The sequence below is a fragment of the Eurosta solidaginis genome, chromosome 3 (genome assembly GCF_040869045.1).
Source record: "Eurosta solidaginis isolate ZX-2024a chromosome 3, ASM4086904v1, whole genome shotgun sequence".
Lineage (NCBI taxonomy): Eukaryota > Metazoa > Arthropoda > Insecta > Diptera > Tephritidae > Eurosta > Eurosta solidaginis.
In genome coordinates, this window is record NC_090321.1 from 271,125 (window position 1) to 291,615 (window position 20,491).

The 20,491-nt window shown below is 38.3% G+C and overlaps 1 protein-coding gene across 1 annotated transcript in view; it reads right to left on the reverse strand.

The window, feature by feature from the left end:
* Positions 1-2,058: 2,058 nt before the first annotated feature.
* abo (de-etiolated protein 1 abo) overlaps positions 2,059-20,491 on the reverse strand; it is a 31,882-nt gene continuing 13,449 nt past the window's right edge. Inside the window, exons 2-3 of the mRNA XM_067770214.1 lie at positions 2,813-3,126; positions 2,059-2,740 (exon numbers count right to left, since the gene is read on the reverse strand). Of these exons, the coding sequence (XP_067626315.1) occupies positions 2,290-2,740; positions 2,813-3,126 (765 nt within the window). The 3' untranslated portion in view covers positions 2,059-2,289. The remainder of the gene's footprint in view (positions 2,741-2,812; positions 3,127-20,491) is intronic.

Here is a 20,491-nt window from a genome sequence, read left to right on the forward strand (position 1 = left end):
AAATGGCAGAGATGGTATATTTTGCTTTCGTTTTATCGATAAATTGTTGTCGTCGTCTCACCAAGCTTAGCCAATACCGAGTTGGTGTCGAAGTGACGACGACGTCGATACGATGTGACGTCGACTGAAAAACGACGACGATGTCGACGCGACAAAGACAATAAGGGTGATTGTTTTGTTGACTTTATTTACTTACACCCCTATTATGAATTTTCATACGATAGACGATAAACGCTTGCTAGCGTATCGTAAAAAATCAGCTTTCATATTGCGATTTCCACACGCCCGATAGATGTACTATTGTGAATGACGGCAGAGTTTTGTTTACACATTTTTCTGAATCTATACGAAACAGATAGCAAAATAAAACATAAATACTGACAATTCATTTGTCTTGTACGTAAAAGTGGCAAACATTTTTAAAAGCTGTAATAATAAAATGTTTTATGCAACCTCTGTTACCTTTTATATAAACTCAAATGAACAAATTGACGAAACTTGCATAGAAGCCACAAAAAGAAGAAAATTGAGAGATGCTTCCAATCTTCTTGAAATGAACTCTACACTGTAAGTACTTGACATACTAAAAGTAAAGAAAAAGTTGAATAAACAAAATTGATGCCAGAGTATGTCTTAACAGAGATAGAAGGCAGTTTGCGCGCCCGTAAAAATAGGTCACCCATCCCAAATATTTTGAAGGTTTGTGCCACTTTAAGGTTTCTTTCCCAGGGTGTTGCAACAGAGTGTTGGGAATGAGGCAATAGTTGGATTCTTTTGGATTATGTAATAATTTTATATTTACTTTTATTTAAATAGTTCCCAACGTATCGTGGAAAAATTTATCAACGATAGCTAGCGTAGAAAATTGAACAGCTTATACGATAGTTAGCGTATGGCAATACCACGATAAACGATAAACGCTCGGGTTTCACACGCTAGAATTTAGAACAGATTGCAAGCGTTTATCGTGTATCGTATGACTTCATAATAGGGGTGTTAGTATCAGATTAGTGATGTGAGTATCACTTAGTGTCACTAATATTCGTCACAATACAATAGCAAACGGAACGTAATTTCTTTTCAGTTCACAATAAATTTTACGATCCACATTAGGTTGGATTGTATTTTCATATGACAATAGATTTTGAACAGTCAAATTGGTTACCACAAATACAAAAAAAGTAAATAATTGCGATGGACCCAATTTTATTGTTTTGTTTGAGCTCCAGTAATAGCGAAGGCGATGAAAAGATAGTCCGAAGGCGGTTAAGAGAGTGTAGTAACCCTTTGGACTTATCGAACAAAGCGTAAGCATATCATTTATGTATTATTTCTTTGTAAAAAACAGTCATTGTAGTTTCTTGAAGAGATTTCTCTTAATTTAAGAAGCTTTTAGTGACATTCTGGAGAAGTTAAATTTGAAGCAAGCCGATACCAAAGCGGTGCCTCGCCATGAATTCCGTCAATATTTCCTTTTTGGCTTCGATTAAGCTTGTTTGAATTCGCCCTTTGTTAATAATAAGAGTTTGAAATTTATTATATTTTTTGTTCATTTAATTTAACAATTTTCTTACATTTTCAATGAAATTTGTGAGTATACGATCGCCAGTTTGTGTTCGAATAAAAGTAGTACGTAACGTGTACGTTCAGTCACATGGAAAATAGTTAACAAGAAGCAATCAGCTGCTGGGATAACAACACCTGGTGCCATTGTGTACTTATCCACAATGCCTGGTACAGTCAAAAATTAGAAGAATATGAGGCAAATAAGAATCCAAAATGCCTCTGATAGGCGACTTAAAATAGTCTTTTCAAAGCCGAATCAGTATCAAGTATGAGGTGTTTATGAGCCTATTACGAGTCATATCGGACTCCTATATTGTACGGAACTATGCTCTTAACGGACGACCATCGCAAGAAGGAAAATACATTCTTTTCAGACTCCTAAATGAGCGCATGTGCTCCGACTTAGGACTATTTTCTGATTCTTATATGAATCCGAATGTTGACTGGGTAGTAGGTCATGTAGTTCTTAACCTGTACATAAACCCCAGACTATTATCAACGGTGATTTTTTTATTGGTTTAACTTTTGATTGGGCAACAAACCGAATTTCACAATATGTTTTGTGTTGAATAAATTATTTTAGTTTTATTCAACCAACTACATAACTCTTTGTCTATATTTTTACAATTCTTTGGCTTCATAGTTATCCCCTTATCTTTATACCCTTTCATCATATTTAACTGTACTACCAATTTTATCACATACTTATTAAATTGCAACAGTTTAAAGCCTTTCCGTATTTTCATTTTTGTACGTTTTTGTCCATATTTCATTGTTTTTTTGTCGTCTGCCACGATTAACAACTGTGGTTTCACAATACAAATGATAATTAAGTGTCACACGATTTCCAATATGCTGTGCACTTATAATAAATGGTTCATATGGATGAACTATAAATGTAACGATTTTTTCTTTATTTCTTGCTCCCTTAGCTGTATAACGTGATGTATCTACATGTATACGAAATTTATAAAGACCCGTAAGACGTTCTTCAAAGACAATCGGTTTTGCTGTAATTAGCTTTGGTACTTGCAATGAAGATATCCAACGATCGTCATAGCCAAACAGATTATAATTGAAATAAGGTGAACAAGAGACACCTTGTGTATTAAATGGTAATGCAGAATTCAGGGTCATTGCAGCGTTTACTCTGCTTCGTTGCTCTAAAATGGCCCTAAGTTGGGTGAAAAGGGGAAACATGTTAATTATGTTAACCTATAAAATTTTTCTTAACCTAAAGTTTTACCTGGTAAATACTAAACTAAAATACGGGTTATTACTTGGAGATGATGTTGGCATACCAGAATACCATGAACGATCTGGTCGTAAATAATCGTAAAAGTTGCGTTGCAAGTACAGTAACTCAACGGAATCATATGGATAGATTTTCACGACCTGTTTTTCCGACAATGAAAAAAATACAAACAATTTGTAAGTACTAATTTCATCGCCATCTTCATATGAATCAGCACCATTATAACCCTTATTCGGACATTGGAAGCGTATAAGCATTGTGTCTTCATTAATAAGTTGTATCCTATACATTTTCATGAGTTCGAGCTAAAAATAAAAATAATAGTGTTGCGAATATTAGATTTCGATACATCACTATGCTGTTACTAAATAATATTATTATTATGTATATATTTAGGCTTAAAAAAAATGTTAAGACTAACAAAAAAGAGCACTAGAGGCTATTGCTATCAACTTATGCTACTAAATAAATGCACAATAGCAGTAGAGCATGGCTCAACTTTATGTGGATTGTCAAAATCTGTGTGTTAGGCGAATGGAATGGAATGGAATGAAAACATAAAACTTGGAAGTTTTTGTGTGTTGTAAGAAAATGTTGTCAATGTGTTGGTTTCCAGTGAAATGAAAAAAATAAAATAAGCTGATGAGATGAGCCGACCACCGAAGTTTTTCCAATGCTTCTTTGCATTACAAAACACTTCTTGATAAAGTACTGTGTGAGATTATTGCTTTAATCGCAGCCTGTCTATCAATATATAAATTGATGCGACTGCAGTAATCTGTAGGATATACTTATTTCTGGGTGAACACAGTAAACAGCAGACCCAACCCCTTCCATTAATTTGGAACCATCCGTATACACGCGTAGAGCATGTTCTGCCATTTCTGCACCCCGGCACCAACCCTCCGGCTCAATTGTGGACCCAATATCTCTTTCGAAGCTCAGACACGGGACCATATATTCCGTTTGCCCGATATTAGATGGCGCTATACTGCTGTGGCCACAAGGCCACATTGCTAATGCTATGTTTTTGGCCGTTAGGTCTGCAGGCGGGATGTGTAGAATGGCATGGAATGCTGATATCGGGGTAGTTTTTAAGGCTCCCGTTATGCTAATCATTGATACTCTGCATACCCTCTCACGTTTTTTGGTACACGTACTTTTTTGTGTGGCTGTACACCAAACAAGAACCCCATAGTAGACCGTAAATAAATAAATAAAATAGTAAAGTATGGGTTTAACAATTGCCAATGAGAGAGTTTGGGTGATAGGCCCCACGTGCATCCTAGCATCCTCTTGCATGCATAGAGTGCCGCGGAGGCTTTTTTCGCTCTCTCTTTCACACGGAGTTTCCACGACAACTTACTATCTAGTATAACTCCTAGATACTTCGTGCTACATTTTTCTTGCAGGGTTACCCCTCCAAGCTTGTGCTTAGTCCAATTAGCGGCCTTATACTTCCTAGTAAATAATACTAGATCGGTTTTAGCCGCGTTGGTGGTTAACCCGACTCCAGATGCCCAGGCATGTATATCCCGAAGTGCCTGATCCATCAGAGACCTGAATGTTGTTAGGCATCTGCCGCTTGTGATGACAGATACGTCATCTACATATGCAGTAAGTTTGACTGGTCCTCCGTCGAACCGCCTAAGCAAGTGGTTTATAACCAGCGTCCAGAGCATTGGTGATAAAACCCCACACTGTGGCGTTCCTCTGTTTACAGATTTCGTTGCCTCGTACAGACCGCATTGCGATGTGATCATTCTGCAGCTTAACATAGAGCCGATCCAATTTACTAAAGCTGAATGAACTTCAATCGAGTTGAGACTGTCAATGATTGCTTTTTCGAGACCGGCAACGTCCATAAAAACACATAGGGCATATTCTTGGTGTGCCAAGGCCTTCTCTATATTCATAACCACCCTATGCAATGCAGTATCGACTGACTTGCTTTTGGTGTAAGCATGTTGTGCTGAAGCGAATAATTCCTCATTCATTTTTGATTTTATATATACATCTATTAATCTCTCTAGGGCCTGTAGTCTTTCGGGTGCAGATGACTGGCTTCTCCTGCTTTCGGTATGAACTCTACTCGAGCCGTTCTCCAAGATTGCGGGACGTTGTTCAGTTTTATGCAACCCTGAGATTATTCTTAGCCATTCTAAAATCCTTCCACCGGCCATCTGCAGCATACCAGGAAATATCCCATCTGGGCCCGGCGATATGAACATAGCAAACGTTCTTATTGCTCATTCAATTTTGGTCTTTGTCACCAATCCTGGTACCATTCGCTGCGTATTAGGACTGTAGACGTGGTTACATAACTCTTCCGCATCATCTCCTGATGGGAAGTTTATGTTAAGTAGCGCTCTAGGGACGCTTCACTACTATGTGACCATTCCCCGTCGTCCTTTTTTATCAGTCCCTGGATTGCGTCTCCTTTAGATAGCACTTTCTTCAGTATCGCGGTTTCGCTGGAGCATTCTTTGGCGGCACAGCAATTCTTCCATGAAACCCGCTTTGTACGTAAAATAAATATATGTCATTTACACTATTATGTCTGTTTTAACCTCACATATTCATTTGTATTTCATTTCATTTTGAAACTTCTTTATCTTTATTGCCTACTCATCATATTCTATAACAGCGGTCTTCAGCTAGTGAAATAATTATTGGCGCCACTTCACACGTATTATTATTCTCTTTCGTCTTTATTCCTCTTTGGTTGACGCTGAACAAGCAGAGTAGCAACATCGGATGAGGCTATAGGCCGCGGTACAATGACATTTTTCATATAGATGCGTTTAACACAAGCTTATTCATTCCAATAACTTCGCCACAATCAACCAAGATGTTGTGATTGTAAATACAAAGGAACTTCAGACTTGGCAATTGAAGTTTATTACGCCTTGCCCATTCACATACAAAATTTCGCGAAGCACTGTTGTAAACATTCTTCCTATACAACAAAAATACTTGCTAACATATTTTGTGTCGTATTCGATTGTTATATTGCAGTTTTTAATTGTGAAAAATGTTAGAAAATTTACCAACCAGTGGGAAAAATAATTTAACTTGCAGAGTGTGCCAACATCATTAGCCAAAGCAAATGTAAAAATTCTTCTTCTTGTGATTTGCTTGAAACAAAATTGGGGAGTTGGTTACTTTTCAATATCAGATGGCGCCAGTGTCGCTCATTCTACCGTTCTCCATAAAAATACGTGCAATCTACTCATAATGCATAAGCATGTGTTAAACTCATCTACAGTCGGACCTCGATTATCCATGATGGTCGGGACCAGAAGCATTACGGATAATCGATTTTCACGGTTATTGGAATAACAATTTTGATTATAGTTTTTTTAATATTTTTATTATTTAACAAGTGAACATTGGTGTACATACATATGTATTTACATTAAAAAAAATAATTCAAAAAAATTATGCACATTTTTATATTAAATACAATGTATGTATACATGAAATTTTCTACTGAAAACATGAGGCAAAACAATGACTTCAAGCAACAAAAGGATACAATTTCTTAAATAAAGTCGTGTAATATTGTTTGTCTAATATTTTTCAATTTATAATTTTCTTTTATAAGTTTTTCTTGTATGCGATAAACTTGAATTTTATCCTGCTCTGTAATTTCGGGACAACCAGGGCTATCCAGGGAATTCAGCAATGTGCTTGATGCCTCTATCGCTTCTTTTAAAGTGGTTTCTGAAACAATTACATCGTCTTCATCAGTGTCTTCTAATCCATTGTCTCGCTCAGGTTCATCTGAGTTACTGTTTGCCATGCTTATAATGCCTTCATCTGACAAAACAGCAAATTGGGAGGCATTTTGATCACATTTCAGCCACGTCTCTATATCCTCTGTGGTAAAGTCATCCGTAATATTGATCATTTGTGCCACATTCACGTGCGTATTCGATATGTCCATACCTATAACAAAAATCAATGAATTTCTGCATGAAAATATTTTATAAAATTATAAAAATATGCCTACGCACCTTCATTATCTGGGCATAAAAAATTATTCCAAGCGTTCTTCAAAACTTCAGAAGTAACAGCGTCCCAAGCATTATCAATGGATCACAGGGCTTTCTTTATATTAAATTCTTTCTTAAAATATTCTCTATTATTTGACGAGACTAGTTTTTGCACTATAGTTTTACGATAATGGCATTAAAAACTCCATATTACACCCTGATCCATCGGTTGGATCAAGGACGTACAATTCGGTGGCAAATAGTTTACAATAACGTTTTTAGCCTTAAAATCGTGAACGTCTGGATGTGCCGGGCAGTTGTCCAATAACAGAAGGATTTTGCTATCATCCGTAAGACCGATTTTCTTAAGATGCTCTTTTACCGCTGGCACAAAGTTTTTGGTAAACCATTCTACGACTATTGTTTGCGTTACCCATGCTTTTGAATTGGCCTTATAAATTACGGGAAGGTCGTATACATTTTTTAGGGCTCTTGGACGAGCACTTTTACCAATAACTAAAGCTTTGCACTTGTGTGTACCAACAGCATTAGCGCAAACTGAAATGGTTAGTCTTTCTTTTGACAACTTATGTCCATCTATGAATCTTTCATTATGACAAACCAAACTGCTCTCGGGCAAACACTTCCAAAAAAGGCCTGTCTCGTCCGCATTATAAATTTGCTCACTGGTAAGATTTTCCGTTGATATCAATTCATTTAATTGTTCTACAAACATTGTGGCACTTACATAGTCTGCTGAAAATTGTTCTCCTTCAGCATGAAGTCTTTTTATTCCATGTATATTCTTAAAATTTTGCAACCACCCGTTGGAGTATTCACACTCAGAATCAATGTTTAGTTTTGTGTGGTATATTTTATCATCAGTCCTGTAATTGGAGTGCCTTTAAAACGCTCTTGTCTGAACCATTCGTAAAGTGCCAAATCTACTTTTGGTTCTTCAGCTGTCTTTGAAGTTTTTCGGTTACGAAATCCAACCACCGAATCAATCTCTGCACAAAACTTTAAAAGCTTGTCTTTGCTTTTTAAAATGTCATAAACGGTCTGCATCCCAACTTCGTATTTTTGAGCTATCATTTTAACACTCACATTATTTTTCAAATGCTCGTTAATTATTTTTACTTTATCTTCAATATTTAAAACGTTTCTGTTTCTTTTTACCACTGGTAACGGTGCTATACTACATATATTTAGATCTAACCACCCGCACTTCTCAAATTTCAAAATTAAACTATAATAATAACTTGTAAATGCTTCTGGCTCATCGTCAAATAAGGGAATTCCCCGTTTCATGTTTATTATACATACATATGTACATATTCACCTACAGTGACGTGCTATTAACACAAACACAATTTTCGCTACCATCACGGATAATAGAGGTAATCACGGTTAATCGAAAAAAACAATTTGAAAACACTGCAAAGAAAAAACAATAGACTGACCTTTGGCCATCACGGTTAATCGGGGTTACCGGTTAAACGGATCACGGATAATCGAGGCCCGACTGTATATGAAAAACTGCTTATGTGTCGGACCTATATTGTTTATTTGCGCATTTGCTAAAAGATACTTTGCAAACAAGCGCTCATGCGCAGAATGTTTTCATGGTTTAATGTTAACAATTTATTTTGTTAAAATTTTTCCTTAGACTCAAGCAATAAAGTAGTATTTGTATGGCATATTTACGAATTACTTTTTGTGTGTTAACAAACATGCATGCATACGTCTTATCTCATTGATTTTTCATCAACAACTAAATCACTACCAATAAGATGATTTTAATTTTACTCACACAGCCACAGTTTTCATTTTGGGAACCACTGTTATATTGTACTAAACTCGAATGAATTTGAATGTACATATACATATGTGCATTTAACTAGAGACATAAATTTATAGAGAATAACCAACGACGGACAGCAAGAGAAATTGTCAAACTGGTGGTAGGTAATTCACCACATTGCCTACTTGAAGATTAGCAAAAAACGCGGTGTTTTCGTTGAAATTTCACAAAAAAAGTTATTGAAAACGTTAAAAAATAGTTAAATTGTGTTTATTATGTCAAAATAATATTTTTCTAGCGTTGGAACGAATTTCATGCCACATTTCCCCAATGGTGAATTACCTACCCGCGAGTTGATGCTTTACTGTTTCCCAATATTCGTTCTGTTGGCGGTTATCTTCAGTTACACATTCTCTGATTTAAGGGCGAATTAATGGTGACTTATAACCATAAATACATAACCAGATAAAACAGCTGATCGAACCTACCATAAGGTAGGTTTTATCTGGTTATGGCTTTATGGTTATAGGTCACCATTAAGTCGCCCTTTAACTATAAAAATGAATTCCGTATATCTATTAATTTGCCGTTAAGGCCGCGGCACAATGACATTTTTCATATAGATGCGTTTAACACAAGCATTCCAATAACATCGCCACAATCAACCAAGATGTTGCGTTTCTAAATATGAAGGAAATTCAGACTTGGCAATTGAAGTTCATTTCACCTTGCCCATTCACATACAAAATTTCGCGAAGCACTCGTATAAACATTCTCCCTATATAACAAAAATACTTGCTAACATATTTTGTGTCGTACTCATTTGTTATATTGCAGTTTTTAATTGTGAAAAATGTTAGAAAATTTACCAACGAATGGGAAAAATAATTATACTTGCAAGGTGTGCCAGCACCCTTAGCCAAATCAAATGTCAAATTCTTCTTATGGTTAGCTTTTAACAAAATTTGAGAGTTGGCTACTTTTCCATATCAGATGGCACCTTCTCCATAAAAATACGTGCAATCTACTCATAATGCATACGCATGTGTTAAACTCATCTATGTATATGAAAAACTGCTTGTGTCGGGGCTTTTACGACCGGCATCGGGCAATCAAAATCGGGTGCTGTGTGAGCGTACCCTTTTATTGTGAAAAAAGCGTCGGGCGCTCGATATACGAAAAATATGGCACAAAGCGTCCAGGCTTTTTTCACAATTCAACACAGCCGGCCATTCAGCTATAGTTTATACACTATGGCCAACAGAGGTTCGTGTCTCCTCTATTAAGCACAGCTCGTTTTGTAGCGAGTTATGTATTTAACAACTGCCGCGAGTCTTCAATAATTGCCGCTAGATGGGTCTTCCAACTCTCCTTTGTGCGCCTAACCTAGAGAGTTGCAAACATGTAAGTGTACCAATGACATTTGGAGCAATGATCAAAGAGGATAAATTATAATAACGTCAGTCTTCTACTCGAGCTATTTGCTCGATGTTTTATATGAGGTAGTTGCTGGTTTTTTGGGTGAGATGTGCATAAAATGTCTATACATTTTCGTAGGGTATAGGTGTTTATTTTTCCGACTGTATTTTTTAATTAATTAATTCTCTTTTTAAAAATCACAGTTGCATAAGGTACCTAAACCACACGGATAAATGGGAGAAAATTCAAAAAACTCCGTCATAGAAAACATTCGGCATATATTTTTTTATTTCCAGCGAGTTACTCGCCACTCGTAGCAAACTGGTGGCTCTTATTATAATTTATCCTCTTTGCGATAATAACAATGTTAGTTACAAAAAGTTGGCGAAAGTCATAGAATCATCCTATGACCCTGTCCGAAGAAAGCTTCTGCGCTTTAACAAAGGTGGCTTGTGAGGACAAGCCAAGAAGTGTCCGCTCAAAGCTATCTACAGACGCCCAGTTGGAGAATGTTCTATCCCTAATAAGGATTTCCCCTGAACGTAAGCTCTGTGAGATCAAATTGGCAAACAAAAATTTTATGTTATTATGAACGACGAAAAGTATTTTAGAAGCACTCAGCGGGTTAGGGCAGGTATAGATAGCTATCGTAAGAGGCGACTGAAATACCCAAATGATTCAAGGGGTTGTGTAGCGCCCCTCTTTTCAAGGGGGTGCCAGCGCAATTTATAGCTTCTCCAACCCGATTGTCAACCTGATGATGGCGAGGCTATGGCGGCTCCAAGTTCCTCATGGGATGGGGGCTGGCCTTGGTTCAATACGGTTCAGTGTGTTTATATTAAATAGTTCCCGAGATGGATATATGTATGTATTTTCGGAGAAGGGTCACCAACCTCGATAATACTCACCAAAACTTTCGCGAAGTATCTTTATGCGGGCGTAAATCCCGTTCTTTACGATGGGAACCATCAATACTGAACGAATGTCTTCAAAAACGTCTAATGGCATTCCTAAGTCGTCATAATTGAACCACATTACGCTTGTGTCTTCCAAAATTGGTTTGGTTATGTTAGCAAACACTTGAATCCACTTAAGGGGCAATATTGAGCTCTGATAAAAAAAAAAATTGGAAAATAGGTAAACCAACAAAAACCATCACAGAAGTGAGAAGATAGTGGCGAACAGTATCGCTAAAATTGGGCAAACCCGTTGTACATAACTCGATATCGGGTCTATTCAGAAAAGTTCGGTCCAACGGACAGCAACAATTGAATTGATAAAATTTCTTTACCAGCCATTGATATTAATATGTAAATACATATTGATATGTAAATACATATATAATATGTAATACATATATATATATATATATATATATATATATGTTATAATAATAAAAACAAAAGCACAAAGTATCTGTGCACTTTATGAGCATAATTTGCAGAATTTTTTTTTACTAGATGGTAGATGGCCGATACCGATGCCGATGACAAAATAAAATTACCAAAAAAATATATTTAACACCAAATTAAATGAGAGCCCTTGGTCGGCAGAAAAAAACCCGAGTCGCCCCGGTACATGTTGTTGTTGTTGTAGCGTTAGAGACACTCCCCGAAGGTTTTTGAGAAGTGTTATCGTTGTTGACGGTCTTTTGGCGGGTATAGATCCGGTGCGTTCCGGTAACAAGCACCATTAAGGTTCAAGCCCGACCATACTGGGAACGATTTAATGTGACCACATTGAACCTTCTAGGCGATTCCTTCCCTAGTTCTTGGGGTCACCAGAGCTTCGGCTGCCAAAGAAACAGGATTCGCCACGGGTAGGTAAGGTTGACAATTGGGTTGGAGAAGCTATAAATTGCACTGGCAAACCCTTGAAAGGGTTGCGCTACACAAAACCTCGAATCATTTTGGTATTTTAGTCACCTCTTACAACAGGCATAGCTGCCGCGGGTATATTCCATGCGTCCTTATCCGCTGGGGGTACACACAACCGGGAATATACCCGCGGTAAGTTTGCCTGTCGTAAGAGGCGACTAAAATACCAGATTCAAGGGGTTGTGTAGCGCAACCCTTTCAAGTTGCCAGCGCAATATACAGCTTCTCCAAACCCAATTGTCAACCTCACTTATCCGTGACGAATCCTGTTTCATTAACAGTCGAGGCTCTGGCGACCCCGAACTTCTCATGAATCTAGGGGGTTGTTGTTGTTGTTGTTGTAGCAATGCTCGCCCCACCTAATAGCCGCGACCGATCACAAATTGTCATCAATATCCTCTAACGGGAGTCCAAGGAAACTTGCCGTTTCAACAGGGGTGGACCATAAGGAAAGGATGTTATAGGCGTTGGTTCCACATTACAATTGAAGAGATGGTTGGTGTCATGTTGGGACACATTGCAAGCGGGGCATACATTTTGTATGTCGGGGTTGATTCTGGATAGGTAAGAGTTTAACCTGTTACAGTATCCAGAACGAAGTTGAGCAAGAGTGATACGCGTTTCCCTGGGGAGTATGCGTTCCTCCTCCGCGAGTTTTGGATAATTTTCTTTAATTACTGGATTCACCGGGCAATTCCCGGCATAAAGGTCCGACGCCTGTTTATGGAGTTCACCAAGGACCTGCTTGTGTTTTTTCACTTCATACGGCTGGGTTCTAAGGTGCCGTATTTCCTCAAAATGCTTACAGAGATGACTCCTTAAGCCGCTAGGCGGTGTTGGTTCATCAATCAGATGTCTGTTGGGATGCCCAGGTTTCTGGGTATTCAACAGGAACTGTTTGGTCAGCATCTCATTTTTCTCCCTGATGGGGAGTATTCTCGCCTCATTATGCAGATGGTGTTCTGGGGACATAAGAAGACAGCCCGTGGCGATTCTGAGAGCAGTATTTTGGCAGGCCTGTAGTTTCTTCTAGGGGGTGGAAGGGCGTTATGACCAAGAAGGTCGCATGTGGTTGTTGTTGTTGTTGTAGCGATAAAGACACTCCCCGAAGGCCTTGGGGAGTGTTATCGATGTTGATGGTTTTTTGCCGGATGCAGATCCGGTACCAAGCCCGACCTTCTCGGGAACGATTTGTTATGACCACATACGACCTTCTTGGCCATACCGCCCTCCCACCCCCTAGATCAATGAGGAGTTCGAGGTCGCCAGAGCCTCCGCTGTTTATGAAACAGGCTTGGCCACGGCTAGGTGAGGTTGACAATTGGGTTTGGAGAAGCTATAAGTTAAGTCAGCTACGCAATAAGCAGGTAATACCCATGCATTGTGTTGGAATCTGTTTTTGCTGACGATAGCGTCTGGTGAATTTTCGGCAGAAGCTAAGTACTAAGCATTCGTAAAGATTCCCACGATTTGTGTGAGAATCCGTTTTTGCTGATTTAGCGTCTGGTGAGCGCAATGCCTTATCGGCAGCGATAAAGTAAGCACGCGCAGTCGACAGCGACAACAATAACAACAACAGTCAGGGCTAGTATTAAGTTATGTTAGCTTTAAGTAAGTTAGTCTTCGTAAGATACTCAACGTAAATAAATGAATTTAGAAAATTGGCGTCCAAGTCTGGGCAAGTTCAACTGACAAAGGATAACAAACAAATCGAAGGATAACAAACAAACCAAAGGACCCTGAGGATACTAAACATGTAAATAAGTTTGTGTTTAAAGGACATATTATAATTGTGAATACATGAATGAATTTTTTAGGGAAACATTTTTTTGTTGGCTCATTAATATTGAACTAGTAGCGCCTGTGGTCGAAATTCGACCAACGTGTATTTTTTTCAACTCAGTCTATGCATCAAGTATTGGAAATATAGCAAACTGGTCTAACTTACTTAACTTTTTCTTTAAAATTTTGAATTTGATCTAAGACCTTGTACTTTTTGATTGTATTTTCTTAAATTTTCTACAAACTTTTCATGTGTAATTATAACGTTTTGGTATGGATCTCCTTAAACAAAAATATAAAAATTATGTCAAATCAAATAAAATTGACATAGAATTATGGTGAAATTACTTGAAATTGAATTGAAAAATAGGTTTTTCCAACCCCAGGAAGTTCCCCGTTGGCGCGCTACCGAAGTTAGTTTTGGGAGCTCGGTTCCCCAGTAGGCCTATATAACCCATATACATATATCGCCCATTTACTTCAATTGTGTCATAATTCAAAAAAAAATTATGTAATGAGAAAGAAAGCAGAGTTTACTAAAAAATGTTTAATTAAAGAAAAAAATAAAGTACTTAAATTGCGAAAAAATTAAGTGAAGTGAATAAACAGTTCCATATAAAAACGCAATAAGTGCACTTAGACTTATTCCGGGGTTTAATGTGATCATTGTGGAAATATGAAGATTCTAATGTTCGGATATTAAATATTGGGATTCCCATTGAGATCTATGTACGTAATTAATTTGTATTAAATTTGTAAACACTCCATTTCATGAATATATAATATATGATAAAATAAAATAAGAAATAAAAGAAATTAGAATAAAAAACAATATACAAAATTTAATGTTATATTTTTGTAACTTTTTTTTTTTTTGTTCAGTATAAGACGTACTTTATCTAAAATGAGGATTAAATCTGCAAATGCAAAAACATTTTGGGGCAAATTTGCCATTAATTGTTATAAATAAATTAGTTATTTTCAACAAAAGTTAACTCATTATTTGCGATTTCATGTTTTTTTGTAAACTACAAATTATTTTGGAACAATTATTTAGGATTTTGGTAAACAACTAAAATAAAAAACAAAGAATCTGTTAAATAAAGACTTATGTATTTACGTGTAAGTGAAATTTGCCACAAAAAATTGGCAGGTCAGAAATTAATTCTATTTAAGACTTTTTGGTACGCTACAAATTATTTTGGAACAATTATTTAGGATTTTGGTAGAGGCTATTATAGGTAAGTTAAAACAATGGGAAACCATGTTTTAATCTTTCACGCTTATGTAGGTTTGTGACTTAGAGCACTTACATAATTTGTTCAAAGATGGCGCGCTTTTGTGCAAGAAAGTAAATATCCATATTTGGAGAGATTGTTGGATTTACAAAAAACTTTTTCTTGTGTTTTAGAGCACTTACATAATTTGTCCAAAGATGGCGCGCTTTTGTGCAAGAAAGTAAATATCCAAATTCGGAGAGATTGTTGGATTTACAAAAAACTTTGTCTATTAATTATAGACAAATAGAGTAATATTTGTTAACAAAAATAGGCCTATGCACTGCGGCTGATCTATACGAATCGATTAATATCACTTTTATATGATTTTACGTATGCTAACTATGCGAAACCGCCTGTCAATTGTTTGTATGGAAATTTTGTAAGCGTATTAATATATAGATTGTGAAATTAAATGAATTACAATAACAAAACAGAATTGAGATAGATGATAGAATTTTTTACAAGAACAATTTTTTAAGTCAAATTTTTTTTAAGTTGGCTCATTGCATAGCGGAATGATACAAGGTGGCAGAATGGTGACATACCCACAAACATAAATAAAAATTCCATGTACTTTGTTTTTGTAAATTCGATGGACAAATGTCAAAATCGTACTGCACCGGAATGTGATGTATCAACTCAAATAAAAAAAGTTTATAATCAGCTGTTCCATGCTGCCACCTTGTATCGTTGCGCCATGGCTCATTGATATTGAATTGTGAAAGTAAATTAACTGCAACAACAAAATAGAATTGGACGACGTCATAATTTTTTCAAACTCGAAAGAGCAGCACGTTCATCATTTGTGATGCAAACATGAGGGTTTCGATCGAAAAATCGAAATTTTTCAAATCAGAAGTTGAGTATTTTAGGCTTTTTGATTTCAACAAGGAGTATAAAAACGATACAAACAACCAACCCATCTGTTTGAGGTTAGATCGTTTCTTGGACTATCCAGCTATTACAGGTGTTTTATAAGGGATTTTGCTACAATTGCTAAACCCTTAACAGAGCTGTGCAAAGGAGAAAATGCTAAAGTTAAAGCATCTTAGTCAAAAAAATTCAGATCCAATTTGATGAAAAACAAATAAATGCCTTCAACAAGTTGAGGGAAATTTTAGTATTAGAGGACGTAATTTTGCAATATCCAAGTTTTGAAAAGGGGTTTGATTTAACCACGAATGCATCGGCATATGGGCTGGGAGCAGTGCTCTCCCAAGAATGGAAACCCATAACGATGATTTCGAGAACTCTTAAAGACGGGGAGCTGGATTTTGCTGCTAACGAGAAGGAATTACTGCGATTGTGTGGGCTCTAAGGACTCTTGGGAATTATTGTATGGTGTGAAAAATCTTAGCATATTTACTAATCACCAGCCGTTGACTTTTGCGGTTTCGGACAGAAACACAAACGCAAAGATTAAGCGTTGGAAAGCTTTCATCGACGAACATAACGCAAAGTTACACTATAAACCAGGAAAGGAAAACTACTGACACAACAACAACAAACGAAAACTATGTGGCAGATGCTTTGTCGCGACAACCAATAAATGTTTTGGAGGAAGACGTAGCCTCGGATTGTGCAACCGTGCACAGCGCGGAATCTTGGCCTACACAATTGACACCACTGATAAACCGGTGAATTGTTACAGGAACCAAATTATAATTGAGGAAGCTGAATATCCTTCAAAGCGAATTCTTATTATGTTTGGGAAGAAAACCAGACATATTTTTAATATTGTTGATAGGCATAATCTATTGGACTTGCTTCGGGATGCGGTGAACGCAGATGTGGTGAAGCAATTCATTGCGAACTACCGATTATTGACCATATTCAAGTAGAGGCATTTCCAACTACAAAGTTTGTGTATGCAAAATCGAGTAATAATAATTCAATTATATATAAATAAAATATATGTGCTATTCACGTTAGTCTGCTTATCAAGTTATCTGTTTAAAAATTATATTTGTCTAATGTATTTTATTTTTGTAATTTAGTAGAAAAAAAGAACTAAATGAGAAGATAAGCTGAAAGGCACGCTTTCATGAATAGTACAATACAATTTTTTCGAATTAAAAAAATACATTTTGTTTTTAAATTAAATTAATTGATATGAAAGGGGTGAAAGAATTACTACTCATAGAACAAAGGAGTGAAACTACAATTAGCTAAAACCAAAGAGAATTTTTTAGATGAAAATAGTGTTGCTTTTTCGGGTATTTAGTTGGTTAAAATATTACAAAAAGTGTAATTATAGTTATAACAGTTCCTTACACGATTATAGAACGAAAAAGCTGTGTTAGATTGAAGATAAAACATACCCAATTTTAATTACGAATAATTAGCAGCAAATCCACGGCCATAAAAGCTCATAATTTAAAAAGGCATGTGTGCTGAACTACCGGTTGCGAAGAGACCTAAAATGATCCCGGAAGGGTCCCAAGATGATACTAAGATCCCGAAAACCATCCAGAAATGATACCGAAAGGCTCGCCAAATCATCCCGTATTAGTCCCGAAAAAGTACAGGAGTGGCCCCGACGGTATTCCTGACGGATCCCGAAAACCATCCAGAAATTATGCCGGAAGGGACACCAAACGATCCCGAAATGGCCCCGACGGGATCCCGGATGGATCCCGAAAACCATACTGAAATGATGTCGGAAAATACCCCAAATGATCCCGAAATAGCCCCGAAAAAGTCCCGAAATGATCCCGACGAGATCCCGAAAACTATCCAGAAATGATGCCGGAAAGGTCCTCAAATGATCCCCTAATAGTCCCGAAATTACCCTGACGGGATCCCGGACGGATCCCGCAGACTATCCAGAAATGATGCCGAAAGGGTCCCCATTTTAGCCCGTATCAGTCGAGAAAAGGTCCCGAAGTGACCCCGACGGGATCCAGAAAACTATCTGCCGGAAGATGATGACGGAAAGTACCCCAAAATGATCCCGAAATAGTCCCGAAATGACCCCTACGGGATCCCGAACGGATCGCGAAAACTCTCCAGAAACGATGCCGGAAAGGTCCCAAATGATCCCCCAATAGTCCCGAAATTACCCTGCTGGGATCCCGAACGGATCCCGAAAACCATCCAGAAATGATGACGAAAGGGTCTCCAAATGATCCCGAATTAGTCGAGAAAAGTCTCGATATCACCCTGACGGAATCCCGGACGGATCCCGAAAACCATTCAGAAATGATGCCGAAAGGGTCCCCAAATTATCCCGAAAAAGCCCCGAAATGACCCCGACGGAATCCAGGACGAATCCCTAAAACAATCCAGAAATGATGCCGAAAGGGCCCCTAAATGATCCCGTATTAGTCGAGAAAAAGTCGCGAAATGACCCCCACGGGATCCCGGAGGAGTCCCGAAAGCCATCCAGAAATGATGCCGGAAGAGACCCCAAAAAATCCCGAAAAAGTCCCGAAATGACCCCGACGGGATCCTGGACGGATACCAAAAACCATCTAGGAATGATGCCGGTAGGTATCCCAAAATGATCCCGAAATAGTCCCAAAATAACTCCGTCGGGATCCCGGACGGATCCCTAAAACCATCCAGAAATGATGCCCTGAAATTACCCCGACGGTATCCCGAAAACCACACAGAAATAATGCCGGAAGTGACCCCAAAAAATCCCGAAAAAGTTCCGAAATGACCCCGAAGGGATCCCAGACGGATACCGAAAACCATCCAGAAATGATGCCGGTAGGTACCCCAAATGATCCCGAAAAAGTCCCGAAATGACCCGGCGGAATCCCGGACGGATACCAAAAACCATCCAGAAATGATGCCGGTAGGTACCCCAAATGATCCCGAAAAAGTCCCGAAATGATCGCGACGGGATCCCGGCCGGATACCAAAAACCATCCAGATGTGATCCCGGTATGTACCCCAAATGATCCGGAAATAGTCCCGAAATTACCCCGTCGAGAGCCCCGACGGATCCAGGAAACTATTCAGAAATGATGCCGGAGAGGTCCTCAAATAATCCCCTAAGAGTCCCGAAATGATCCCGCGCGGATCCCGAAAACCATCCAGTAACGATGCCGAAAGGGTCCCCAAATAATCCCGTATTATTAGAGAAAAAGTCCCGAAATGACCAAAACGGGATTCCCGACGGATACCGAAATCCATCCAGAAATGATGCCGGAAGGCACCCCAAATGATCCCGAAAAAGTCGCGAGATGACCCCGACGGGATCCCGGACGGATCCCGAAAACCATCCAGAAATAATGGCGGAAGGGACCTAAAATGACCCCGAAAAAGTCCCGTAATGATCCCGGCAACCATCAAGAATTTATCTCTCAAAGGTACGCAAATAATCCCGAAAATACCCCGACTGGATGACGAACGGATCCCGAAACCCATCCAGAAATGTTGTCGGAAAGGTCCCTAAATGTTCGCGAAAAAGTCCCGAAATGATCCCGGAATAGTCCCAAATATCCCAAAATAACCCGACGGGATCCCGGACGGATCCCGAAAACTATACAGAAATTATCCCGGAAAGGTCCCAAAATTATCCCGAAATAGTACCGAAAAAGTCCCGAAATGACCCCGGCGGGATCCCGGACGCATCCCGAAAACCATCCAAAAATGATCCCGGAAGGGTCTCGATATGACCCCAAAGGGATTACAAATAAGGCGAAGCTAATTGTCGAACCATTTTAATAAGGCAGCAGGCGCGTTGGAGCGAATGAAGAGTTACAAATAAACATACAGGTAAAGCTAATAAAAGCGTGCTAATAAAAACAGTTGATGGAGGGCGGATGGCGGGAGGAGAAGTACCGCTGCTCGTTTTTCCAAAATTGTTTAGATCTCGATCTGTGTGTGCCAGATACCAAAAACTATTGATTTACGAGAAAATTTATATTGAGTTATAACAATTTATAGATTACACACCATAGGGGTAGAAAGGGGAGGGGGGAGAGAGGAGGGTGTCACTGCTCACTTTGTAAGCCCTCGACTTATTTGACCCATTGAGTCTGTGATATTGGTGAAGGCCAGTATACGTAAAGTTATTATGTGTAAAAATTATTAAAAAGTAATTGCTTGAAGAGGTCGTGGGACCCCCACCCCTCTTTCCATGTTCGAAAAAAATTTCGCTAGTAGACTACTGTCTGTGTCCCAAATTTCATCAAAATCCGTGTAGCCGTTCTGGCGTGATTCAGTCGCAAAGACTAAAAAATATAATAATTAAATTATAACTGTTCGTGGGGCGGGGACCTCCCCCCTTTTGAAAAATATATAGCTAGTAGATCCTTCTGGACTATTGGCTACATGTGTGCCAAATTTCATCCAAATCCGTCCAGCCGTTCTTGCGTGATTGAGTCACAAAGACAAACGTCTGGACAAACATCCAAACATCTAAACATCCAAACATTCAAACTTTGCCATTTATAATATACTAGCCTTTACCCGCGGCCCCGTCCGCAAGGAGAAATTTAAATATATGGGCTATTCGCGTTAGCCTGCTTATCAAGTTATCTGTTTAAAATTTAGTT